Raw genomic sequence first — 23347 nt, 5'->3', positions numbered from 1 at the left:
ACAAAGCAATAACCAGCTATTCAAAATGAAACGGAGAGCTCTATATGCCCCTTTCTATATGTAATTATGGGAAAAGAAATGAATAACAGCCCTAATAAAATGACAGGGCAGCTGAATATGAACAGCTTCTATAAGAATCTCATGTTAGAGAGCTCTACCAGACATTGTATACATTTAAAAATATGTCAAGTGGGAAAGAAAGCCCGTTTATCATTCCTCATTATTATCTGTTTTAAATTTTCAGACACACTATAAAAGCAGTGTTGTCCCTTGCAGTCAAAGCACATTAAAATGTGTTTTTAATTCTAGGCCTATTCTGTCTCTAAGCTTTAGTACTTTAAGGATAAAAATCAAACATGTACTAAGTTACACTGTAAGTTAATATAGCATTATTGTAATGACAATGCTACTCAAAATGACCCAGCTGCTAGCACACAGGAAATAAAGGAAGTGATTTTTTGAAACAGGGTTTTGAAAAGTACAATAATGCAAAAATCACAAACGTAAGAGGCAACCCTGAGCTGACTAGCAAAGACATTATTGTTACTGGTTTGCAAGAACTAAACAACATATTAGAAATTTCATACAATGTCCTGTTCTGGTGACTACCTGAACCAGATAGTTATTACAAGGATCTCCACGTAAGCTTCTAAACGAGTTTTCATCCACCATTAAAGAAATAAGAACACTTGTGACAGAAAGCAAATCATCATAAAGAAATGACTTTTTTGAGCAATATCTATCTACCTTCCAATTTAATTCTACATTATCTGGTAAGTCATTTTTTATCTCAAGTATGGTTAAAAATCTAGCTCTAGACCCAAACCCCAGATGAATACATACCAGGTCCTTCCAAGGGCAAGAGGACAGAGGCACACAAAATGTACAGAGGAGACTTTAGGCAATGGGGTTTCAGGCTAAATTCGTGATCTTAGCAACACTTCAGGATCTGTGCTATATTTTTATTCAAATCAACTATAATCCTCTGCCACTCAGCTGATTGTCCCATGATCATTGTAATTCCCTGAGCAATGGATAGTGACAGGGTAGAACCAAAATAATTCTATGCAGGTACAGAAATAAAGCACACATTATAGTCAATAAAGGGAAAGTAAAACCTAGACAAAAAAGTATTTTCTCATTTTGCTTCAAATCTTAGGACACAAGCATGAAGACAGAGAGTGACTGGGTAACAATTTTTTTTTTTTTTTAATCAACTACATTACTTTGTATTTGCAGGAATATTTCACATTTTTCAAAACACTTTTACATAAACAATTTTATCTTTACCATCTTTTAAAAAGTTGGCAAAGCATTAGTTTTTACTTTCATTTGCAGGTTAAGAAAGTAAGAATGATGGGAGTTAAGTGTAAAAGTCAACAGTCACAAAACTACTACTAATAAGGGGTGGAGTGAGGGCTACAATCACTCCGGATGTTATTGTTCTATCCCCTCATTTTATAAATAAGGACCATAAGTCTCAAAGATGTTAAGTGAACTGTCCATAGTCACATGCCCTGAAATGAAAAAACTATGAATAGAAGCTCAGGGTTCCCACATTTCAGCCAATGTTTATTTATTCTACTACAACTGTAGCTCTTGATCCTGATTACACAATAGAATAACATAGAGAGCTTTCGACATGCTGATGCCCAGAGCCCATCTATGAGCTACTAAATCAGACAATCGGCCTACACATCAGTATTTCTTTTATATACACATCGGTATTTATATATATATATAAACTTATATATATATATATATATATATATAAAAAATACATATATTTAAAATTCTCCAAGTGATTCTACCATACAGCCAAGGCTGAGAATTATTTACACTATATCATGGATTTCATGTGAACAACTGATGTCAGAAAAGTCAATCCTTGAGTTTTCTGATCATTTTTTATTTCTTGTACTTACATAATAAAACCAGGATAAAAGTCGTCCTCTGGGTTGGTAATGGTTATCCACAATGACCAAAAGAGTATCAAGCACCATGGAAACCCACTCTTTCATTGAAAGGAAATTAGGTTGAACCTGAAGATGAAGAAAAATATGAAATGACAATGGAAAAAAGATATCCAGGATGTAACCCTCTTCCATATTAAAGTGCTATTACCAAAAACTAAACTTCATCTGCTTGGACTATGAGCATAAATGTATGAGGTTAATAGGTATTTAACAAATACATCCTCACCTATGCCCCAACAGGAATAAGACTTACCTTTTATGCAAGATTTAGCAGAAGTGAGGGGAAGGGGGCTGTGAAACAGAACTATCCGAGAGTCCTTCAGAGCTCTCCTGTGTTTAGTGAAATATAGTGAGCATAAATAATGTGGAAGTTAAAGGGAGAGATGTGCAAAAAAACACAAAACGTCTCAATTCTATGACTTCTTATTTCACAAACAGCCTTCAGAATTCTAATCAACATCTTTAGCATTTCTGCTTACTATTACCATTTACTTATCATTCAAGAATTTTAACAATATTTACCTTGCCTATTTAAAATTAGGTAGGAAAACACAACTGCGCTTCATTTGGGAAACGAAGATGAAAGAGAATGCAAAAACAACAACAAAACCCTACCCATTAAAAAGAAAACTAGATTATAAAAATCATTCATGGCCATGATGTCAAAAGCATTCATTAACTCACATGTTCAGGTGGTACAAACTATCAAGGTCAACCCAGTGTTGAGTATCTCCTTGGAATGAATTCCTTGAATCAAACAAGGCCTTTCTCTTAAGATCTTACGTTGTTGGTCACATGCAGAGTTGAGTGATGTTTGAAAATTTCAACCTTAATCAAATAATGAGGTCTTGAGCTTGCTTTGAGTAATAGCCAAAGGCAAGGTCATCAAGAATAAAAGCAAAGCCCCATCTTCTGACTGTGTGGCTTCTTGGTGTGGGGTAAACAAGAGCAAGAGAGCCTGGAACTCAAACTCTTAGACCCCCAGTTATTACTGGGGCAAATAAACTGTATAACTGGTCTTTTGGCATAAATAACACTGAAGTGAGGGGACCATAAAAAGGGATATTAACTTTTCAGGTTGTAGCTCTACTTAGCATGTTGCCTCTGCTAAAGTACTCCATGACTCTTTCAAGGATATGAAACATTTCCTCTCTATAAAATTTTCATATTTCTTATTCATTAAAATAAGATTCCAGACTTAAAGTTTAATTTTCTTTTTTTTTTTTTTTTTTTTTTTTTTTTTTTTTTTTTTTGAGACAGAGTCTCACTCTGTTGCCCAGGCTAGAGTGAGTGCCGTGGCGTCAGCCTAGCTCACAGCAACCTCAAACTCCTGAGCTCAAGCGATCCTCCTGTCTCAGCCTCCCGAGTAGCTGGGACTACAGGCATGCGCCACCATGCCCGGCTAATTTTTTTCTATATATATTTTTAGCTGTCCATATAATTTCTTTCTATTTTTAGTAGAGGTGGGGTCTCGCTCTTGCTCAGGCTGGTCTCGAACTCCTGAGCTCAAACGATCCGCCCACCTCGGCCTCCCAGAGTGCTAGGATTACAGGCGTGAGCCACCGCGCCTGGCCAAGTTTAATTTTCATATGATAACTATATTTTTATCATTCATGCAATAAACTCTTGGCCTCTTTCCTTTGCCTGTATGCAAAACTATTTGTAGCTTTTGCCACACAGCACCTATTCTTTGTTTACTGGTAATCCATCCTTTGAGGGAATTCCTCTTCTTCACATTTGAAGCTTGGTTAAATGCTCAATCAAGCTAGCTGTCCTGCTTTACCCAATGGGTCGGCCTAGAAGCCATGAGACTCTGAATTTTGAGTGAGTGATGCCAGGTCAGTAAATGACTAGAGTTGACCTATCCCACTGGAGGTAGTTTGCCAAGAGGCTTCATTAGCATCTGTTGCTTGGACTCGTCAAGTTGCCTTGGTTCTTGCTCTTCCCAAAACCTGGTTTTTAATCTTTGCCTTCAATTCCATGGGCTTCCAGATTCCATATTCTTCCAGGCCCCTTTTTACTTAAATGAGTCAGAGTCGGTTTCTTAGCTTATAACCAAAACACTCCACAATGAAAAAACAATACAGATGGCCCAAAAGATACTCCTTGAGGACACACACAGGCTAAATAATGTTGAATAAAGTCAACTTTTGTAGCAAGAAGTGATGAAGTAGATGCTGATGCTGATGAGCTTAGCATCTCCAAGCCTTTGTGCTTTACATACGAGGTGTGTCCAGAACGTATCCAGCCATGTAACCATTCTTGCTATATTAACAATGGCTGGATACTTTCTGGACAGACCTTGTATATTAATTCATTTAATCCTTATAATAATTCTGTCTGGTAAGTACTGTTATCCCCATTTTACAGATGGAGAAATAGGCTCCAAAAGGAGAAATTACTAGAAATAGGCAATAGAGCTAGTTAAGTGGAAGTAATAGGATTTAAATACAGGACTTTCCTATTCTAAAATCTATGTTTTATAACCACTCAGCTATATTGTCTCCAGATAATGATCGCTACTGGATAATGGGGCTTAATACAAGAATAAATCCATGCCTTTTTATTTTGACAGATATGAATTATCTGAGAAAGTACACTGGAAATGAACATTGGCCAGCTTACCACATGTTTAATTAAAAAATAAATGCCTTGCAAAAATGAATAGGCACTTTGTCATTGACATCTGCAATTAAAATGCAAAGTACAATTTTTTTCAGTCAATAAACACTGCTTATTTATCATTTTTTGACAGCATTGTTCACTTTCAGTAAGCCTAGTTAACCTCCTAAGATTGGTTATGACTGATGTAATCACAAAAAGACAACCCCTGTTGCATAAAATTGGCACCTTCAGATAGAAATGACCACTTAACTGTGATGGAGAAAGCAAAACATAAAAGCAGCAAAGTCAGGAAGACACTAAGCCTCACAGTGTAAAGGCCCCTCAAGTAGTGTAACTTGGTGCTGTAATCACAGAATCTAACCTTGGAAATCCAGGGCCAGGCCACTTTAAGTGACACAACCAAAGCCCAACTGGCGTGAATCACCCTAACTCACCTCCAGGACCTCGTCGGAGTCTGAGGAGAGGCTGGCTTCGTGTCTGGATACGACAACAACAAGACTGCTTAGGGCTAGCAGCGCATTGCCTTTCACCACTGGACTCTCTCTGTTTAAAAAGAAAAAAATTCCAAGAGAAGAACTTGAGCATTAATCAGGGGAGAAAGAGCTACTCCAGGAGGGCAGATGAGGTCAAAAACCACTTCCATTCCTTTGCAGGGCCTCATAAGTGCAGGTCTGCTTGCTCCCTGGTACCAATAGCTTCTTTCCTTCCTTCTGACACTAGTGCAGATTATGAACTCGTCTTATCGATGTATAGTCATTATGCCTTTTTGTAACTTAAAAATTCAAGCTCATATATCTAAGTTTTTTCTCCCTAAAATTTTTATTTCATCATTTGACATTACATTTCCTAAGCTATCTTCTGTGTCATCTTTGGCCAATTTAAAATTATCGATTTCTTCTGAAAACACAACCAAGGACAGTTATGTGAATAAGCCCAGCAGAACAGAACGGCCTCTGGCTTTTCTGAAGCACTAGTGTGGAACTGGCTTCTAGTAAACCACTTCAGACAGCATACTTTACTCACAACTTGACACATGGCAGCTTTTCTCAGTCATTATTAGCCTCTCCTTCTTTCTCTTAAAATGCCAAAGCTATCAGGCTTAAAGCCAGTTTGTAATACAATTTGGAGCCCCCAGATATGGTGCAAATAAAAAAGACCTGGTTTTAGACTATTTGGACTGAGAGTTGCCCTTTTATATCATCCAAATGGTAGTCTTCTAATATTAGCAATAAAATCTTATGTTTGACTTCTCAATTTAGCATCAAGAAAACTGAGCCTTTTTAATATATTCACCACTTGAAAAATGTACATTTAATATTATTCTATAACTCCAAGCTGATCCTATAGAATAAAGTCCCCAATGTGAACCGATGAGATGCTCTTGGCTTGCCAATTCTATAATAACAGAACTCTGGCAACAGACCACCCATACCATAAGACAGTTCAGTTCTCAGTCCTACAGTGTGGGTTCCCATAAAGACAGAGAATGTTACCCAAAATCTAGACTTGACACCTGAACTTGAATTCAGTGTATGATCCAAGAACCACTCCCTGCTTACCTCAGTGCTAGACTAGAACAGATACAAGGAATCAGGAAGATTTTCAACCCTGCTCCCTAAGCAAGCCCAGTACCTCCAGTCCCAACCAAGCCATAGCCACAACTGAACACATGCGTCAGTGGGTATTAAGACATTAGTGTACACATGTGTTTTGGCATTTTTGCTTCCATTTAGTAAGAATGGGACTTAGGGCTTATCATTATTAAATTCTTCCATCTATCTACTCATGCATCCCTCCTTTCCTCTGTCCCACCTTGGGGTGGTTAAGCTCAGGGAAGGCCTGCTCTGCACACTTGGTATTTTGTTCATTCCTCCTCAGTTCATTTCTCTCTGAGGCCTGTCATAAGTTAGTAAGACACCAACATTTATATCGGGGAACTTGGGTGAGCAAAAGGGGAGGACGCCTTGAGCTCTAAACAGATGGCTCCAACCTAGGTTTTGCGAGAGTTCTGTAGAGAGGATTATTGAGCACTCATATATCTGATAATAAAACGCAAGGAAGCAAGGTGAGATTTAGGCATTCCAAGCCACAAAATCATTTAACAAAAACAAAATTAAATCTTTTATTTCTAATTTATCTTTCTCCTTTAACTGAGAATATCCTGAGGCCTGTCCTACTATAAAATGGTCATGAGTCCCTAAAGTTGGATTTTAAAAAGTTTTAAATTTTCAGTAATCTGAAAATCATATCCCTAGTTTTTATCGCCCTGCAGAAAGCATGTACAAGGTCACCAGAAATTGGGTATCAAATCTCATAAAGCAAGGATATTAGACAAGATGACATTAAAAGTATCTTTTTAACCCTGAAATTCTCAAAGAGAAATTAGCCTCAGTTTTAAAACAGTGCCCAAAATGATTTTATTTCAGAAGTTTCACTAGTCTTGACATACCTAAGTATTGCTCTTAAAAAATGGAAAAAAAAAAAAAAAAGAAAAAAAGTATTTAAAGCCACTGGTAATTAGATCTTTGGTTGCCGACTAAACGCATATTTGGACATTAATTTTTGAATAAAAAAAAAAAAAAAAACTAGTTCGCAGTATACACAATGCTCCCCAGGCCAAGATACACATTTCACAAAGGTACTGTAACTAAGTCTTGATCATCTTCACACTCCTTTCACGTCTACCTAAATGGTTTATGGATAGAAGGCACTCGATACATACGTAGTGAAACAAATTCAAGGAGTAGCTGGCCAGGTGAAAACCTACAACTGGTTCAACAAAAACTCATCACCTTGTTGCTCAAATAACCATCCCCTATCAGTCAAATTGCAGTGACTAATTTGCATAATAACATGCCAACATCAGTACAGTATTTATCTAGGCAACACCACTGACATTTTAATTAAATTGTCCTTTGAAACAAACTGATGTCATTAACCTAATTAAAAAGCACAGGAAGGATGAGCTACGATGATGCTTTCTTAGGGACAAAGTATTACATTACATATTAGCAAAGCGACCCAATCCTTTGGGGATTTTTATCTTCAAGTTCAAATCTATTTAATTAATAACAATGAAAATAAAATTACATTAATCATCAGGTTTTATCTGTGTTCTAACTCTCCCTTCGTCCTATCCCTGATGCTTTAAAAATGCTCTCAAATGAACAAATCAGTTTAATCCCATGACTGGTGTTTTACTTCTTACATTTAACTTATGGCTCTGATCAAAACAAGCCCTACCCTGGCCCAAATCACCCATGGCAGTCATGGTCTACGGACTAGAAAGCTAAGCCAGAGGGTGGTGGTGAGGGTCTCTCGTGGTTGGAGGAAGCCAGTGGAAAGAAGCAAAGAAAGAAAGGGCAGCAGAATGATTTTTACCCCCTGCTCTGTCACTAACCTCTCAGCCTCTGGACTTGAAATATCTCCTATTTACCTGCTGCTATGCCTAGGATAGTCAAGACTGCTTTCATAAAATACATCTATAAAATACTTCGAAATTTTTGATAAAAATGTAATGCAATCAGAACAAGAATTATTTTTACTCCATACCACTGAGAAGGTAAACACACTCTCTTTAGGTATTAGTCACGAAGTGATGCTTTGCAAATTTGAAGATTACAGTCACGTCGAAATACAATTTTAGAATGGAAAACTGCAAGAGCTATTAGACAGGCAAAATTATAGTTTCAGTAGAAAGTTGCTTGTTTCTTCAGCATTCAAGCTTTTTGTTTCAAATGTCAGAGCACTGTTTTTAACAGGCTAAAAGTGGATCACACAATAGAACAAACTATGAAATGTAAGGGTCAAACACAGCCCCCCCATGCCAGCACTCCCTTCCCTCTGATACACAGTTGAGTGCTCTCCCACCACGCCTGCAATTCACCAAACTGGACAAACAGACTGAATGAGTCCCTGTGGAAGCCTCTCTGCACTTTAGTTTTCATTCTGTAAACAGATATGTCAACAGATACTTCCGAGGACTTTCCACAGAACTGAGTCGGGAGAGGATTACCACTTCTGTTCTCTTTATTTGGAAGATAGGAAGGTGGATAGTGATCATGTGCCAAGATCAGACTTCACAGTTAAGTGCCTGTTTCAGAAATTACTGGTGAAAAAGCTAATTCTAAGGTGGACCATGTTTTTGTTTTTGTTTTTTTTAAGGCAAAACCTATTTAGCTACAGAAGGTTCTGGGACATGATAAGGATAAATTATCCCTCAATTACAAATTTCTGGATGATACAGACTTCCAATACTCATGAAATCTAAGTCAAAGGTGTATCTATATTACTTGGAGGCTAAGAAGAAAGGAGGTCAAACATAAATGGTAGCTGCTAAATGAGGTGGTAGAAGGGAGAAGTGAATATAAGTGACATGTAACTTACTGCCAGGAACAATTAGTCAGCTTGTTACCAAAGGAACCTGAAGAGACTGTCCAAGCAGGTTCATTAGGGTCCAGTTTTCTTAGTGAGAGTTGGCCTATTTATATAAAACCTCAAGGCTGTAACACTCGTAAGCAAAGGACTAAAACTGCCTTCCTACTGGGCCTTTGCTTTAATTTTTAGTATTTAAAAATTCATTTTTTAGATGTGCTGAACCTAACAACACCAAGGGAATGAAAGGGCGCACTACTCTGATTTGTTTGCTGCTTGACAGTTGAGATTTAATAATCTATTTGTAGAACCTACATAACTCACATTAGCAAGGATTTCTTTTTTTTTATAATCCCCTTGAACTAAATTACAATCCTTTAAATCTAAGCCAAAGCACATGGCATTTGTTAGGTGTATAGCCAGAGCTCAACCTCAGTGACTCCTGATACAAAAGTTATGTGTTTGTACCAGCCCCTCTGTATTTTCACAAAGACATGTAGCAAGAATTAACTGAAAACAAGAAAAGGTAACAATTGATTTTTTCAAAAATAATTGAAAAGTACTTAAAATCCTTAAAGTTATGAAATGCCCTAAAAGGAGAAACTTATGTACTTGCCAGGAAATAAAAAATATTTACAGAAAATTTTTGTAAGAGAATAAATGGATCTTACTTTGCAGCTGCCTTGGTGATCTCATCAGTCAACATGTCTCTGACCCTGCAACGAGGATGCAAAATATATGTGAGTTTATGTTACAGGAAGAACTCAATCCTTTCTCTCATTTATCAATTAGTAAGAACCTCCAACAATGACTCCAGATCTTAAAAGTACATATGTAGAATTTTAATGTAAGGTGAAAGAACTGTAACAAGGGCTTTACATCACAGAGAGCTTCATTTTCCTATTCACTGGATCACTTAGTGGAGGCAGGGAAGGAGGTGAATGTAACTGAGGAGGGGTATGCAGGCAGCACTGTAATAGTGTCATGTGCGTGGTGGGTATACAAGCGTCCTTTATGCTACTCTCCTCTATGGATTGATGTGCCCCCCCCCCAATTTTATATGTTGAAATCCTAATTCCCCATCATGGCACTTAGGAGAAGCCCAAACTGACTAAGGCATTCTCCATCTCTCTTTTGCATGAGAGCTCATCAAACATCAATTTACTATTTCCAGATTGTACATATGGAGTACTCACTATGTGTATATGTAAAATGCAATTTCAAACTTTGGTTATATAATCACACCAAAGCCAATAGAAAATAATTATACTTGTGGGTTGGAAGGAAAATATGCTCAATTCAAATATTCACAGAATCTAAAGTTTTTATCCAATATAGAAGCCTCGACATAAAGTGAAAAACAACTACTGGCTGCCAAATTTACATTTTTAAAAGGATCACTTTCAATATATACTTTGATACTCTGGTTTCTCTTCAAAACGAATAAATCTTTCGCCTTTTCAATATATACTTCGAATTTTACAAATTCAATGTGTTTATAAATATTATAAAATACTTATATTCAAATATAAGTTACACTTGGATTCATAAATACTTGTATTTGACATAATATAAAATCTTAGCTATTCAGCACTGAGAATGAGTCATTCTTAAGAGCCAAGTTTTTCCGAAAGTTGCAAACTGTTCCTATAAACCTTAAACTTATATTTTTTGAAAAATGACAAGTTTCTCTAAAGTATATTAACCAATTTCTGTCTTCCTAAATGAAGTGCATTCAATTCAATGTAATATTTTATTGGTCAATGTGGAGTATTTACAAATGACATGTCTATACTTCTATCTAGGTCCAAACCTTCCACTTGTGCACTAGAGCTCCCTCCCCACTCCATTCTCTCTGCTGCATCACCAATTTTTCTCTCTCTACTTGTTTTTACTCTCCCCTTAGCATGTGAAAATACTGTAGTTTCTACCCTCCTAAAAGAAAAAAAAGCCCTCCAACTATTGTCCCATTTCTCTGCCTCTTATTCATCAAAACTGTAAAAGATTATCTATACTTGGTGACTCTTGTTCATCTCCTTCCACTCTCTCTAGATCCTTCTATAAATCTGGCTTTTGTCCCTACAACTACACCAAAACAGCTCCTGTCATGGTCACCAGTGACTTTCAAGAGGTCAAATCTGTGGCTCATGCTTGTCATCCCAGTTACTCGGGAGGGCGAGGCAGGAGGATTGATTTAGCCCAGGAGTTTGAGACCAGCCTGGGCAACATAATGAGATCCTGTCTCTTGGGGGTGGGGGAGGGGGGGAAAGAGGCCAAATCTAATGCTCAATTCTCAGTCCCCAACTCTTGCTGCCTCACAGCAGCATATACCAAAACTGGTCACTCCTGTCTCAGAACACTTTTTCCCCTGGCTTTTAAGATTCCATTCTTTCTCGGTTCTCCTCTTAAATCAACGGACCACTAATTTTCTATCTGCTTTATTGGTTCCCTCTTCATCTTCCCCACCTCTAAATGTCAAGTGCCTCAGGGCTCAACCTCCTGAAATTTTCTCTTTCTTTACTCACTCCCTAGGTGATCTCATCTAGCACCATGATTTGAAATGCCATCAATATGCTGATGCTTCTCAAATTTACATCTTCAGCCCTGACCTCTCCCTGGAACTCTGGAGTCATATAGTCAATAACCTACTTGATATCTCCAAATGGAGGTCTAATAGGGCACACCAGCCCTAACAAATTCAAAACCTGATTTCTGCCCTACAGAAATCTACTTTTCTATAGTCTTTTCCATCTTAGTAAATAGAAACTCCATACTCTTAGTTATTCGGGGTCAAAAATCTTGAAATCATTCTTGACTTCCATCTTTCTCTCACATCTGTCATTTAAATTATTAGCATTTAAAACTTATGGAATATGACTTCAAAACAGATTCTACATCTCTTTGTTTTCCAGAACTTCCACTGCCTCCAATCTAGTCCAAAACACTATCATTTCTTGCCTGAATTATTGCAACGGACTCCTAACCATATCCCACAGGGTTTATTTTCAACATAGCAGCTAGAAGGATCCTTTTAAATTATGAGTCAGGTCCTCTGCTTAAAACCGTCAGTGTTTTCCATCTCACTCACAGTCCCCTTCATGCCTGCAAAGACCCTCCACTATCTGATCTCCTGAACTTCTCTCCTCTCCTGTCCTATTATTTCCTTCCTTGTTCTCTCCATGCTATACGGGCCTCCTTGCCAGGTACACTCCTAGGGCCTCTGAATTTGCTGTTCCCTCTTCCTGGAATGCTCTTCCCCAAATCAGCTTGACTCACTCCATCACTTCACTTCTTTCAGGTCTCATTTGAATGTCATATTATTAAAGCACTCCTTGAACACTCTGTAGAAAATAGTAATACCCTCCTCCCCAATCTCATCTCAGCCTAGTCACTCTCTGCTCCCTTTACCCTGCTTTATTTTTCTTCCAATAATCAAAATCTATCATATTAAATCGGTTTGTTTATTATCTATTTCCATTCAGTCAAGTACAAGCTTTGAGAGGACAAAGAAGGGGCTTTGTTCACTGTTGTTCCTCCGTGCTTAAAATGATGGCTGGCAAATAATAGAAATCAATGCTTTTTGAAAAAATAAATAAAGTGATGTCTTTATTTGGATTTGGGACTGTATTCCAATTAAGTGAGGATGCTGAAGAGCTCACTTCACAATAGCTTTTCAGATACTGCAAGTTTGTGAATTTTCTAGTTCTATATTGTTCTTAAGAAACTTCTAGGGACCTATCTCCTTTATACTAACATACACATACAGTCCATGAGTTTCACTGGTGATACATATCCATAGGTCTCTCTATATATTTTGGAGGGTGTAGCAAATATACCATTCCCACCAAATTATCACTTTTGGAAGATGAAATTAAAACTAGATGCAAAAGATAACAGCAATAGGAAGCAAAATCCAAATTCTTAATCTCAAATCTTAAATCCAATATCACAATGTTTTAAATTTCATTGCTATTTTTTTAAAAAATCTAGAAAACGTAACTTAGAATAGAATTAAACACATACACACACATAGAGCTTATGATTTTCTAGATGAGCCAATTGTCAGTAAATATAATAAAAAGCTAAAATCAAGTAACCTTGGGACAGATTTTTAGATTAAAGCAACCTGTGGCTGTAGGCAAAGCTATTTAGATTCTAGGCACTTTACTTAAATCTAGGCTGCTGAAACATTAATCTGACAAGGTATTCTTCCCAACCCATGTAACGATTTAAGTTGCTTTTAAAGCCAACACTTTACATTTTTATATAATATAATGGGAATTCCCAAGGGAGTGCCTGCCAAAGAAATTAAAGCCCTGATGTGGTAAAGTTGCCCCTAACAATGAAGATGTCTTGGGGAAGGGGGGAAGCACGGGGGTGGGGGGGGGCCGGGGGGCGGAGTGCAATCCTTGACTAAATGTGAGGTAGGAAGGCAATTAATTAAGTGGAAAAAAACGGATTTTTATTCAAAAGCATATAAAATAATCAGTTTCAGGGGAAAAAAAAACAAAACTATCTCCACATTGCTTTAGGAAAAAAACGTATATGTATAATTTATGAATAAAGCTTTTCCTAGTATATCTGGGGAACAGGTGAAAAATATACCCATCAAATAGATCTGTCGTTTCCCCTTCAGGCTCATACAGAAGTTAAAATTGCCAATCTTAAAGCAATTTTTAAAGTAGTCACCTTCCCGGCATGCTCATTTCCCATGACAAACAATGGGCAGCAGAATGCTAGCCCCTTACCAAAGCCAGGCTGTGCTTTTTTTGTATTGCACCTCCTCAGGTCCTTCTTTCCCATGTTTTAACTGAAGCTCCAGCTCTGCTATTCTTCCCTGCAAAAACAAAACAAAACAAAACAACAAAAACCCAACAAAAATCAGCATGCAAACTCAATGCCAAAACGATCTTAAAATTTCTTTGGGAAACACAGATGTATCCTTCCTCCGTTGGCCTTAAGTGTTCCTGATAGGATATTAGATTATGAGAGAGGATGTGTAAGGAGAAATATCAGTGCTCAGGTATTTCTGCATTCACCAAAGTCGTACGTCCTGGAGAAGTTATATGTCTGGCAAATTTAGTGCAGAGAACTTCAATTTGGGATATTTATTAAATAAAATTTTAATTTCATAACTCCCACTTAAAAAGTCCCTTACATGATAATGGGGTGTCTTTGTTAGCAACTGATAATTTTAGCTGATGCTATACCAATATTGGGCTCTATATACCAGTATCATAACAGAATGGTAGAAAACGAGTTGGATAAGTATGTAAGACTTAGGATTCAGGTAATATATAACCTAAGTTATTCTCCAACAGCTCCACATTACATTTATATTTCTTGAGTGAACTTATAAAAATATATATAATTCCCAACTTCTACATGTAATAAAAATATAGCTAACATTGTCCCTTTAAGACCAAAGCCTTCAAATGCTTATTATCCTTTCCATTTTTTTTTTTTACACACTCAGGATTATTTCAATCAGATGCTTTCCCCTCTACTCCATCACCAACTGTGTTAAATTTAATTAAAATACTGGCTCACTGATGAACCCTAAACTGGACAAGAACTCAGATTGTGTATTCTACTACAGTGTAATGCCCAACCATCTTCAGAAGTAGTTGTGCCACACTTCTCACAAGCAGCAAATAGGAGTTCTAGTTATTTATTTCACATCCTCACCAACATTTGGAATTGTCAGGATCTTAATTTTTAACCATTCTACTGGATGTGAAGTGGTACTCACCAAGATCTTAATTTTATTTCATTATTTACTAATGAGATTGAGCATCTTATCACATGAGTATTTACATTTCCTATTCTGCCCATTTTTCTATTGGTTGTCTTTTTCTCATGGATTTTAGCATTCTACAGTATGTTCTGTAGAAGAAAAGTATCTCTCTATATATACCTTAGAGAGAGAAGCAATACAGCGTGAAGGGTTAAAGATGTGGCTCAGAATGCCTTGGCTTGATGCCATTTTCCCTTACTGGCTGTATAAATTTAGGCAAGTTATTCCACCTCTCTAAGCTTCAGTTTCCTCATTCGTAAAATGTACCTAACAACTATCTCATGGTAGTAGAGAATCACATCAAATAATGTGAAAAAGTGTCTATTTAACACAGTGCCTGATAACAGATAGATAACAATTATTAGGTTTGTTGTCAATAACCAAAAATCCCCATCTCCCTCTATTATCGTCTTATAAAACCATCTTTCATGAATATATCTAAATCCCTTCTGAAATAATTCATACTTTTAATCTGTATACTCCCATGGAGTAAAAAGGTTCCCAAAATTATAATATCCAGACTATAAAGTCCTTGTATTTCTCCTTGTATATACTTTGAGTTAGAGACTATAAGCACAGTGAGGGCAAGGATTGTTTATCAGTCTACAGAGTCCCTGCATGCAGCAAACTTATGGCTCACAGTGCCCTGGGGCTTACTACTTCAGTGCTCTGAGATGTGATGAGCACTCTATTCACACCCTTCACAGTGTGTCTACTTCAACTATATCCACCTCCATCTCCATATTGTCAAAGATAGAATCCCGGCACTTGCATTCTCTCCTTTGTCTTTTGGAACAAGTTATCAGAGATGATCAAACTGGCAAGACATTGACATTAATATTTAATATTGATATTAGCCTCCTAGGAGGGCAGGCAAAGGAAAATAGAAAATAGTTTTTAATGCCTTCTCTAATTAAGCTTCTTAAATTATGCCTCTTAATTTCTAAAACATTTATTTCATATAATGCTTTTCCAAAAAAGATGAGGAATAGGAAATTAGAAGGTTAAAATCTGTTTAGAAATAAACAAAACATAAGAAAACTAGAATACATGCAGCTTCTTGAGAAGGCCTATGTTTCTAATCTCCCCTGTCGTCGTAAATTAGTACAGCCATTCTATTGTGACTAAGTAGACTTCTTTTCTTTCTCAGAGTTTCTGTTCCTTTCCATCCCCTCTTCTGGAATGTCTCCCTAACCCCTTCCACGCAATCCATGTTAGGCTATTTATTCAGATCCACTTTGCCTTCCAATTCTTGATTTACTGGTAATAGAGATCCAGTCTCATTCAACTCAGTCATCTCCACCTCTGGCTAACAGGTATAACTGAAATGATCACCTGAATTGAGATTTTTGGATTGCCTGTAGATTCCAGTTATTAATCTATCCATCCCTCCTAAATTTTATCTCTAGCCTATACAACCAAGAGCTTGGCAATTATAGTGAGCAATTTCACCTAGCTCAACACACACATACACATACAAAACAAAAAACTTTTCAAATGGTTATAAAGTAACTTATCGGGAGTTACAGTTTCCTGTTCATGGCTTTGATTTCAGATTATTTTGCAAATAGCCAACCAACTCAGGAAACAAGTGTTTGCAGTGAACCTGCCTTTATACCTCTCTCCTGTTTGAGCTCATGTTCACAATCCCAAAGAGCCCCTTCACAACACTGGAGACCTAACCTCCTCAGCATCCCAGAAGAGCAACAAAGTAAAGACGACTATAGAGGGGTCCTTACAAAAATGGTCTCTGTAATGTCAATCAGCTCGTATCTGCATTATTCATCTTAATAAGAAGAAATCCAAATACCTCCCCATGTCAACCACTTTGATTTACACAAAACACCAAGTTCTTGTGGAAAAATTAGACAAGGCTGGAACCAAATGCCTAAGCAGAAGCCACTACCAGTGTTCAGATCTCAGACTTCATCACATCCTAATCAGCCTCCAGGAAGTAATGTAGAATGTACCTTAGTGCGTGTCTACTAGGCTTAATTGAATAAAACATGGCTTCTCTAAATGATCTTCTAGTTTAATGCTACAAAATATGTCTAGCACCAGATGGAAGTAACTGTAACTCCTATACAAAAAAAAAAAAACTGTCTTCCAGGACAGAAATTCTTGATATAGACAAGGAGTCTGGCAGTTGCTCCAATTCTTCTAAGATACCATAAATTCTATTTAAGTGTGTGGACTCATTTAAAAAACTTGTTCAAGTTAAAATAGACCAGTGCACTTTCACATAATACTGAAAATCTTATTATAATCCATCTTTTCATTTTCACCTCTTTTGTCACCAATTCTCAATGGAACTAGACTTATATAGAAATCCAAACAAAGTAAAGAAATCTTAAACCATAAAGATACACCCCATCACCCGTAACAGCAAAGAGGCAGAATAACTAAGATGCATTATTAAAAGCGGATTTTTCATAAACACATCTGTTCTTTAAAATATTAAACAAATTTGCATTATTTGTTATCACAATTAATGACAGTATTAGGGAAAATGCATGGCACAGGGGAAAAGCTGAGGCTCTGGAGTCAGACAAATCCAGGTTAAGTACCAGTTCATTCATTTACTGACTGTTGGGTTTTGAGCTGTTTGCGTTGCTTTCCTAGTTACCCTGCTCCCCCATCTATAATCCCATTATACATGGGGTTAATAACATCCACTTCAAAGGGCTTCTATACAGATTAATTGAAATAGTATGTTAAGTGTTGGGCATATAATATTCAACAAATGGTAACCCATAAAAATAAAATCAAGGAGTGTTTTTGTTTTTGTTTTTGAGATAGAGTCTTGCTCTGTCACCCTGGGTAGAGTGCAGTGGCTTCATCATAGCTCACTGCAACCTCAAACTGCTGGGCTCAAGCAATTCCCCTGCCTCAGCCTGCCGAGTAGCTGGGCCTACAGGTGTGTGCCACCACACCTGGCTGATTTTCCTATTTTTAGTAGAGATGGGGTCTCACTCTTACTCAGGCTAGTCTCAAATGAGTTTTTTTCTTTTTTTTTTTTCCTTTAATCAGTTGCAAGTCATCTGGAGAATTATACCATAATCCTATTCAATTTAGCCTTTTACACAAAAAACTAAATAAAATTCTCAGTTCATTCCATCGGAAGAGGAATTATTTTTCCCTTCTCCAGGTGCCCATAGCATTTTCTACATCCTTTCTTAAAGCATCAAGGATATTTTACTGGAACTGCTAGTGGACATGTTAGCCTTCCCACACTGGACTAGGAGTTCATTTGGAGGAGGAATTCCCTTGTATACCACATACTCAGCATGGGACCTGTCTGGTAAAAAATGTGCCATGTTTGGTGAAGGAAAGCTGCAAAATTACTTAGGGGAAAAATGAATCTGAGAAAAAGTGCATACTCTGACTTGAAATCTGATGCTTCCTGAATAAAAACTATAATTGACTAACGGTGTGTATAATAATGTTAAAGAAACATGTAGAGACATGAACCATTCATTCATTCACTCACGCATTTATTCAAAACACACTGGGTACCCTGCTAAGGATAAAAATTCAGTAAGGAAACAAGGGTTCCAAAGGAACATCTTTAAAATGCAGATTACAGTGATACTTGGGGGATCATCCAAACAGTATTGCTCAAAGTTTGGCTACTAGACTAAATGCATTAAAATCATCTGGCAGTCTGTTCAACATGGAGATTCTTGGTGCCCTACACAGCTCTAATGAATCAGAATCTCTGAAGATGTATTTGTGAAAATGTAAAGGTTCAGTAAGATATGTCATAGCAAGGTTTTAGTTTAAAATGGAAACACCAATTCCCAGACATTCATTCCTCCCACCCCATCCTAGCCCCCCAACCCCCCACCACATTTTTTTTTAGGACAGTTGTGATCTTTAACCATTAACACCACACTTCCTGAGACTCCTTGAAAATCTTATTCTGGAGCATAAAGTACTTAACTAGCATCAGATTTTTTCTATCATCCTTAACAATGAGTTTTAAGCTAGGAAAAAGAACTGAGCTAGGTATTTTCTTGTACTGTTAACTGCTCACATATTCCCTAAGTGACTGAAAATTATTTCTAATTTTAAAAATTCACAAATGATAGCTTATAATATTATTGGATCAAGTGAAGTTAAATTGAGTATATCTCATTTATTTAGTGAGCACCTATTATATTTTAGACACTTATTTCAGACGCTTATGCCAGAGACAACCAAGAAGGAAACCCAGCTCCTGCCCTTAAGGAGCAACAGAGACAACTGGAGGCCCCAGACAAATAACCACATGACTAGGGCTTCAAAAAGGGCAGCACAAGTACTCGGGAAGTACACAGAGGGGCATATAATCCAGCACCTGCCCAGATAAACTGATCTAAAGAACAAGCAGACATTAGGTGAGGCAAAGAGGGAATGGCAGGGTCTGAGACAGAAAGAACAATGTGTGTGAAAGCTAAAGGTTAGCAAAACATGCTGAGTTTAGGAAAACAAAGAAATTTAACAATGCTGAAACATAAAAATCTGCAGGAAGGGTTAAGAGACAAGGTTGGAGGTGTAAGCAAGTCCGGCTGGAAGCAGCACAGGTAAAGGGGGAGAGGATGCACTCCGCCAGGTGCTGCGGGCAGCCAGGTGGGGATGTCCAAGAGGCAGCAGGACAGAGGAGAGTGGCACTTGGGGAGAACGCTAAATAGGAGGCACAGATTGGGGGGGCATCAACATTGAAACTGAAAGTACAGCTGACATATGTATGCCTCACATTCTTCTAAGAGTAAAAATAACCACTGAATTTTTGATAGTGTTTTCCCAAGTGCTTTTAATATATTAAATACATATTTGCAGTAAAACTTCAGACAAGGAGGCACTCCCCCAAAGTGAATCTATCCTATGGTTTCATTACCTGTAAAATGGCATGATAAGCTCGACTCATATATGCAAGCCAGGCCTGGGGAAGAAAAATTGCACGGTGCCACTCCGAAAGCTGGATATGAACCTGTGGGAAAAATGTGCCACAACATGTTAGACTACACAGTATTAAAACAGAATAAAAGTAAAACTACATCATCAATTCTTTCTTGACCTTTATTTAAGTGGTTTGGGTTCTAAAAACAAACCCAATCAGTCCAGGATCAGAACCACAAATAATATCTTCTGCATATTTCCAAAGGAGAAAAGTTTGGAGTCTTATAAATACAAAATAAAGTAAGGCTGGAATTTTCTAAATTAAAGCAAATAAAATCCTACAATAATAACAAGTTAAAATGATATGTGCAATACAAATCTGTCCTTGAAAATTAGGGGGAAACTCTGTAAAGACTCTTGCCAATGTCAGGAAGCTAGGCATTGTCTAACAACCCCCCTAGTAATTTTAAATAAAAATAAATACTGCTCATATCCTGGATTTCCAATATGACAATTTCTGAAGTAATAAACTTAACTTGCCAGCAGAAATATCATGTTGTGTAGAAACCATGGTGGTAAGAGCATGCAAATGAGTACTGCACACAGCAATTGTGCACACCACTAGATAAATGCCCTTTAATCAGTGTGGGTAAACAAGAGAAAAATGATATATGCCAACACGGAAACCCTGTTTCTCAACAGAGGCCCAGACAAAACATCTGGTTTTCATAGTCATTTCTGTTTCTACCTCTTAGTATACGGCTATCTTGCAACAAATCTTCCCGAGGTCTGCCTCTGTTAAAGAAAGATCACTCAAGAAAAACAGTCACAGTGCATCACATTTCATGTTTCCTGTAACTCATCTCACCTAAAGTCAAACAACTAAAACTTCAGTCTGTGTCCTAGAGGCAAAAAAAGAAAAAAAAAAAATGACAAAGTTATATATAATTATACTAAAATCATGATAACTAGAGTTTAAGGACATTGCATTACAAGAACTAACATTCTCAAGTGCCTCGTGACAGGGGAGATGACAGCCTCTCTCTGTTTTTCAATCCCAGTCTCAGTGAGGGCCTACTATACACAAGGTACTGTGGGCAGATGAGAGGATCATCAACCTGCAGAGAGCTTTCTAGCTAGTAAGAGAGCCAGAAATAGGCACAAATAGACTATAAAGCAAAACTATGAAGAATCCATGGGAATGAAGAGAACAAAGAGATTAATTCCAACTATCTGTCACCTCTCATGACACTGTTTTTTTTTTTTAATTAGACACTCAAACAGTATGAAACAGATACTCAAGACCATGAAGTGAACTTTAAAAAAATTATAAAGACAGGGCTTTCTTTTTCTGATTAAGTACACTGCCAAGCAGGGTGAGGGGAGCCTTGTCAATTTGTCAACAAAAATCCTTGAAGGAATGAGTGCTCCAACTCCTGCTGCTTCTGCTGTTACCCAGGAAGAAAACTATAACCTAGGCCATGTTTCCAGCAGGGGAGACATTAATCAGTTCTTGGTCCCACTCTCTGTTTCCAAAATGTGGGCAATCTTCTTTAACTTTTTTCCTATCAATTCTGTTCCCTTTTCATAAAGTATATTAACCGTCTTTAAGCCCCATTTTGAGACCTGGATTTAAAAGAAACACCACAACTAAAACTTTTATCTCTCATTGTAGAACCTCAAAATATTTTTAAATTTTCCTGCCAAATGATCTGCACAGCCTCAGCAAATTGGCAAAAAGAGCAATTTTGGGGGAAGACAATGGTTTCGACTGCTTCTTAAACTTGAGTTAAAAAAGGAAAGGATTATGGAAAAAATGTACATGAAAACAAGCAAATGAAATGTTGAGTCTCTAAAAATGAAGACATTCATGCCAGGAAACCTATTTAAAAAGAGGTTATAAACTGAAGGTTAAAGCTAATCCTCTTCCTGCTGTTCCAACCACAGCTTAAGGTGGGTGCAGGGACGCAGTAGAATGCTTCAGCCTAGATGCCAGCCTGAACTCCCTGTGTGTTATGGGATTATACCCCAGTTTTAGTGTTCTGTGCAGTTAGGTGTGCCTAAATCTCTTTAAAAAAATGCCCTCTCTTGCTCTTTCCCTTAATGCCGAGAGACTTAGGGAGATAGTCTGAAGAAAGCTATGCCTTATGTTGTAGGTGCATCACAGGCAAAAGGGACTCTGACCATATTTGGCAAAAACATATTTTAGGATGCTATTTCATTTAATATTCTGTGTAGCCACCCACATTGCCTATATTTTAGGTTAATGTTGCTAGGTTAAAAAATTAGCATTTATAAAGTATGAAAATTATATCTAACTTGCTATTCTTGTGAGAAGTCTTTGAAGAAAACCCAATCAATAAAATAATTTCAAATCATGAAGCTGAAACCTCACTGCACACTCTGCACACTTCTATGCCATCATCATTCAAAATCTACTCTTCCTTTTATCTTTCCTGTTTCTGTCAGTATCACCTAACAATATCCCAGTTACCCATGTTTGAAATTTCTGATTTATCCTGGGCTCTGCCTTGCCCCTAACTCCACTGGCAAGTCTACTTCTGAAACGTTTATTATATATGTCCCTACTTTCTCCAATGGGTTGGTCCTAATTCCTGCCTAGCTTACCACCATGCCACCTAACTGATCTCTTAACACCATAAAATCTTTCTTCCTTCTAACATATCCTAAATGGTGCTGCTGCTATTACATTAACACAAAACTTCTTTTATAATAAAAAAAACACTTTGATGGTTCATTAAAGAATAAGTCCAAACTCTTGTAAAATGCTTAGTTTTTTAGAATCAAAAGGACACTATTCATTTTAAGAAGTAACTGTGTTGGCCAAGACCTCCCATTACCCCACTTGATTTCTTGCTCCTCTCTTTCATATAACCCACAATCTGGCTACACTGAGTTATGACCCAATTCCCACGCTTGTCCTGTACTTTACAGGACCTTTGCTCTCACTGCTCCTTCTGCCTTCAATGCCCTGTCTTCCTCCCATTATCTACTTACTGAAATAATTTCTCCCATTTCTATACTTCCAGTACATTATATGCCTCTCTTGTAACACTGCACAGATTCCGTCTTAGATTATTTGTGTAGAGACTTTAATTTCATATAATCCTAAGGAGCACAGATCATGTCCCACTTATGTTGGAATCCTTCCCATGGTACCCATACCAGTGTCTTGCACGTAAAGGTTCAATTAAGTACCTGCTGAGTTTAACAGAATTAAATACACAGCATTCTCTTTAAAACAAATTTTGTCATGTGAAAACCATACTATCATAAGTGAGTAATCACAGAAAATTATGATGTTCAACTTTCAATCATTCTGGAGATACAATGTTAAAAAACTTTTCAAAATAGATACAGCCAAACTCAAACATGAGTTGTTGAGAAAACCAGTTATTTGAGATTTTATAAAAGTATGTCCAAAGTGTTCCGGCCAGGAAATGTTTAATTCCAGATAAAAACAGTGAGTGACCAGGCAAAATTTTAAAGCAGGTATTATAAACCTTATATTTTTAAATTCCCCAAACTTTTTCATTTGTATCATATAGGTTCTAATTAAGTACCTGAAATATCAGCTTGACAGAACATATCCTTTTTAGAAATACAATTCACAAACATAGGAAAATGTTGGGAGAGAAAATGGAAACGTAATCATATTTGTTCACTGATACAT

General features: G+C 37.2%; 1 protein-coding gene across 4 annotated transcripts in view; it reads right to left on the bottom strand.

Moving 5' to 3' along the window:
• Window positions 1-23347, bottom strand: part of FOCAD (focadhesin) — a 267132-nt gene that overhangs the window by 54846 nt on the left and 188939 nt on the right. For all 4 annotated transcript variants that reach the window (XM_069474243.1, XM_069474246.1, XM_069474245.1 and 1 more), the window contains 5 exons: window positions 19652-19744; window positions 13724-13812; window positions 9647-9691; window positions 5036-5144; window positions 1926-2042 (listed from right to left, as the gene is read on the bottom strand). In XM_069474243.1, the coding sequence (XP_069330344.1) occupies window positions 1926-2042; window positions 5036-5144; window positions 9647-9691; window positions 13724-13812; window positions 19652-19744 (453 nt within the window). The remainder of the gene's footprint in view (window positions 1-1925; window positions 2043-5035; window positions 5145-9646; window positions 9692-13723; window positions 13813-19651; window positions 19745-23347) is intronic.

This window comes from Eulemur rufifrons, chromosome 7 (assembly GCF_041146395.1).
Source record: "Eulemur rufifrons isolate Redbay chromosome 7, OSU_ERuf_1, whole genome shotgun sequence".
NCBI lineage: Eukaryota > Metazoa > Chordata > Mammalia > Primates > Lemuridae > Eulemur > Eulemur rufifrons.
The sequence above is the reverse complement of the archived record's forward strand: the minus strand, read 5'-3'. Positions and strand labels throughout refer to the sequence as shown.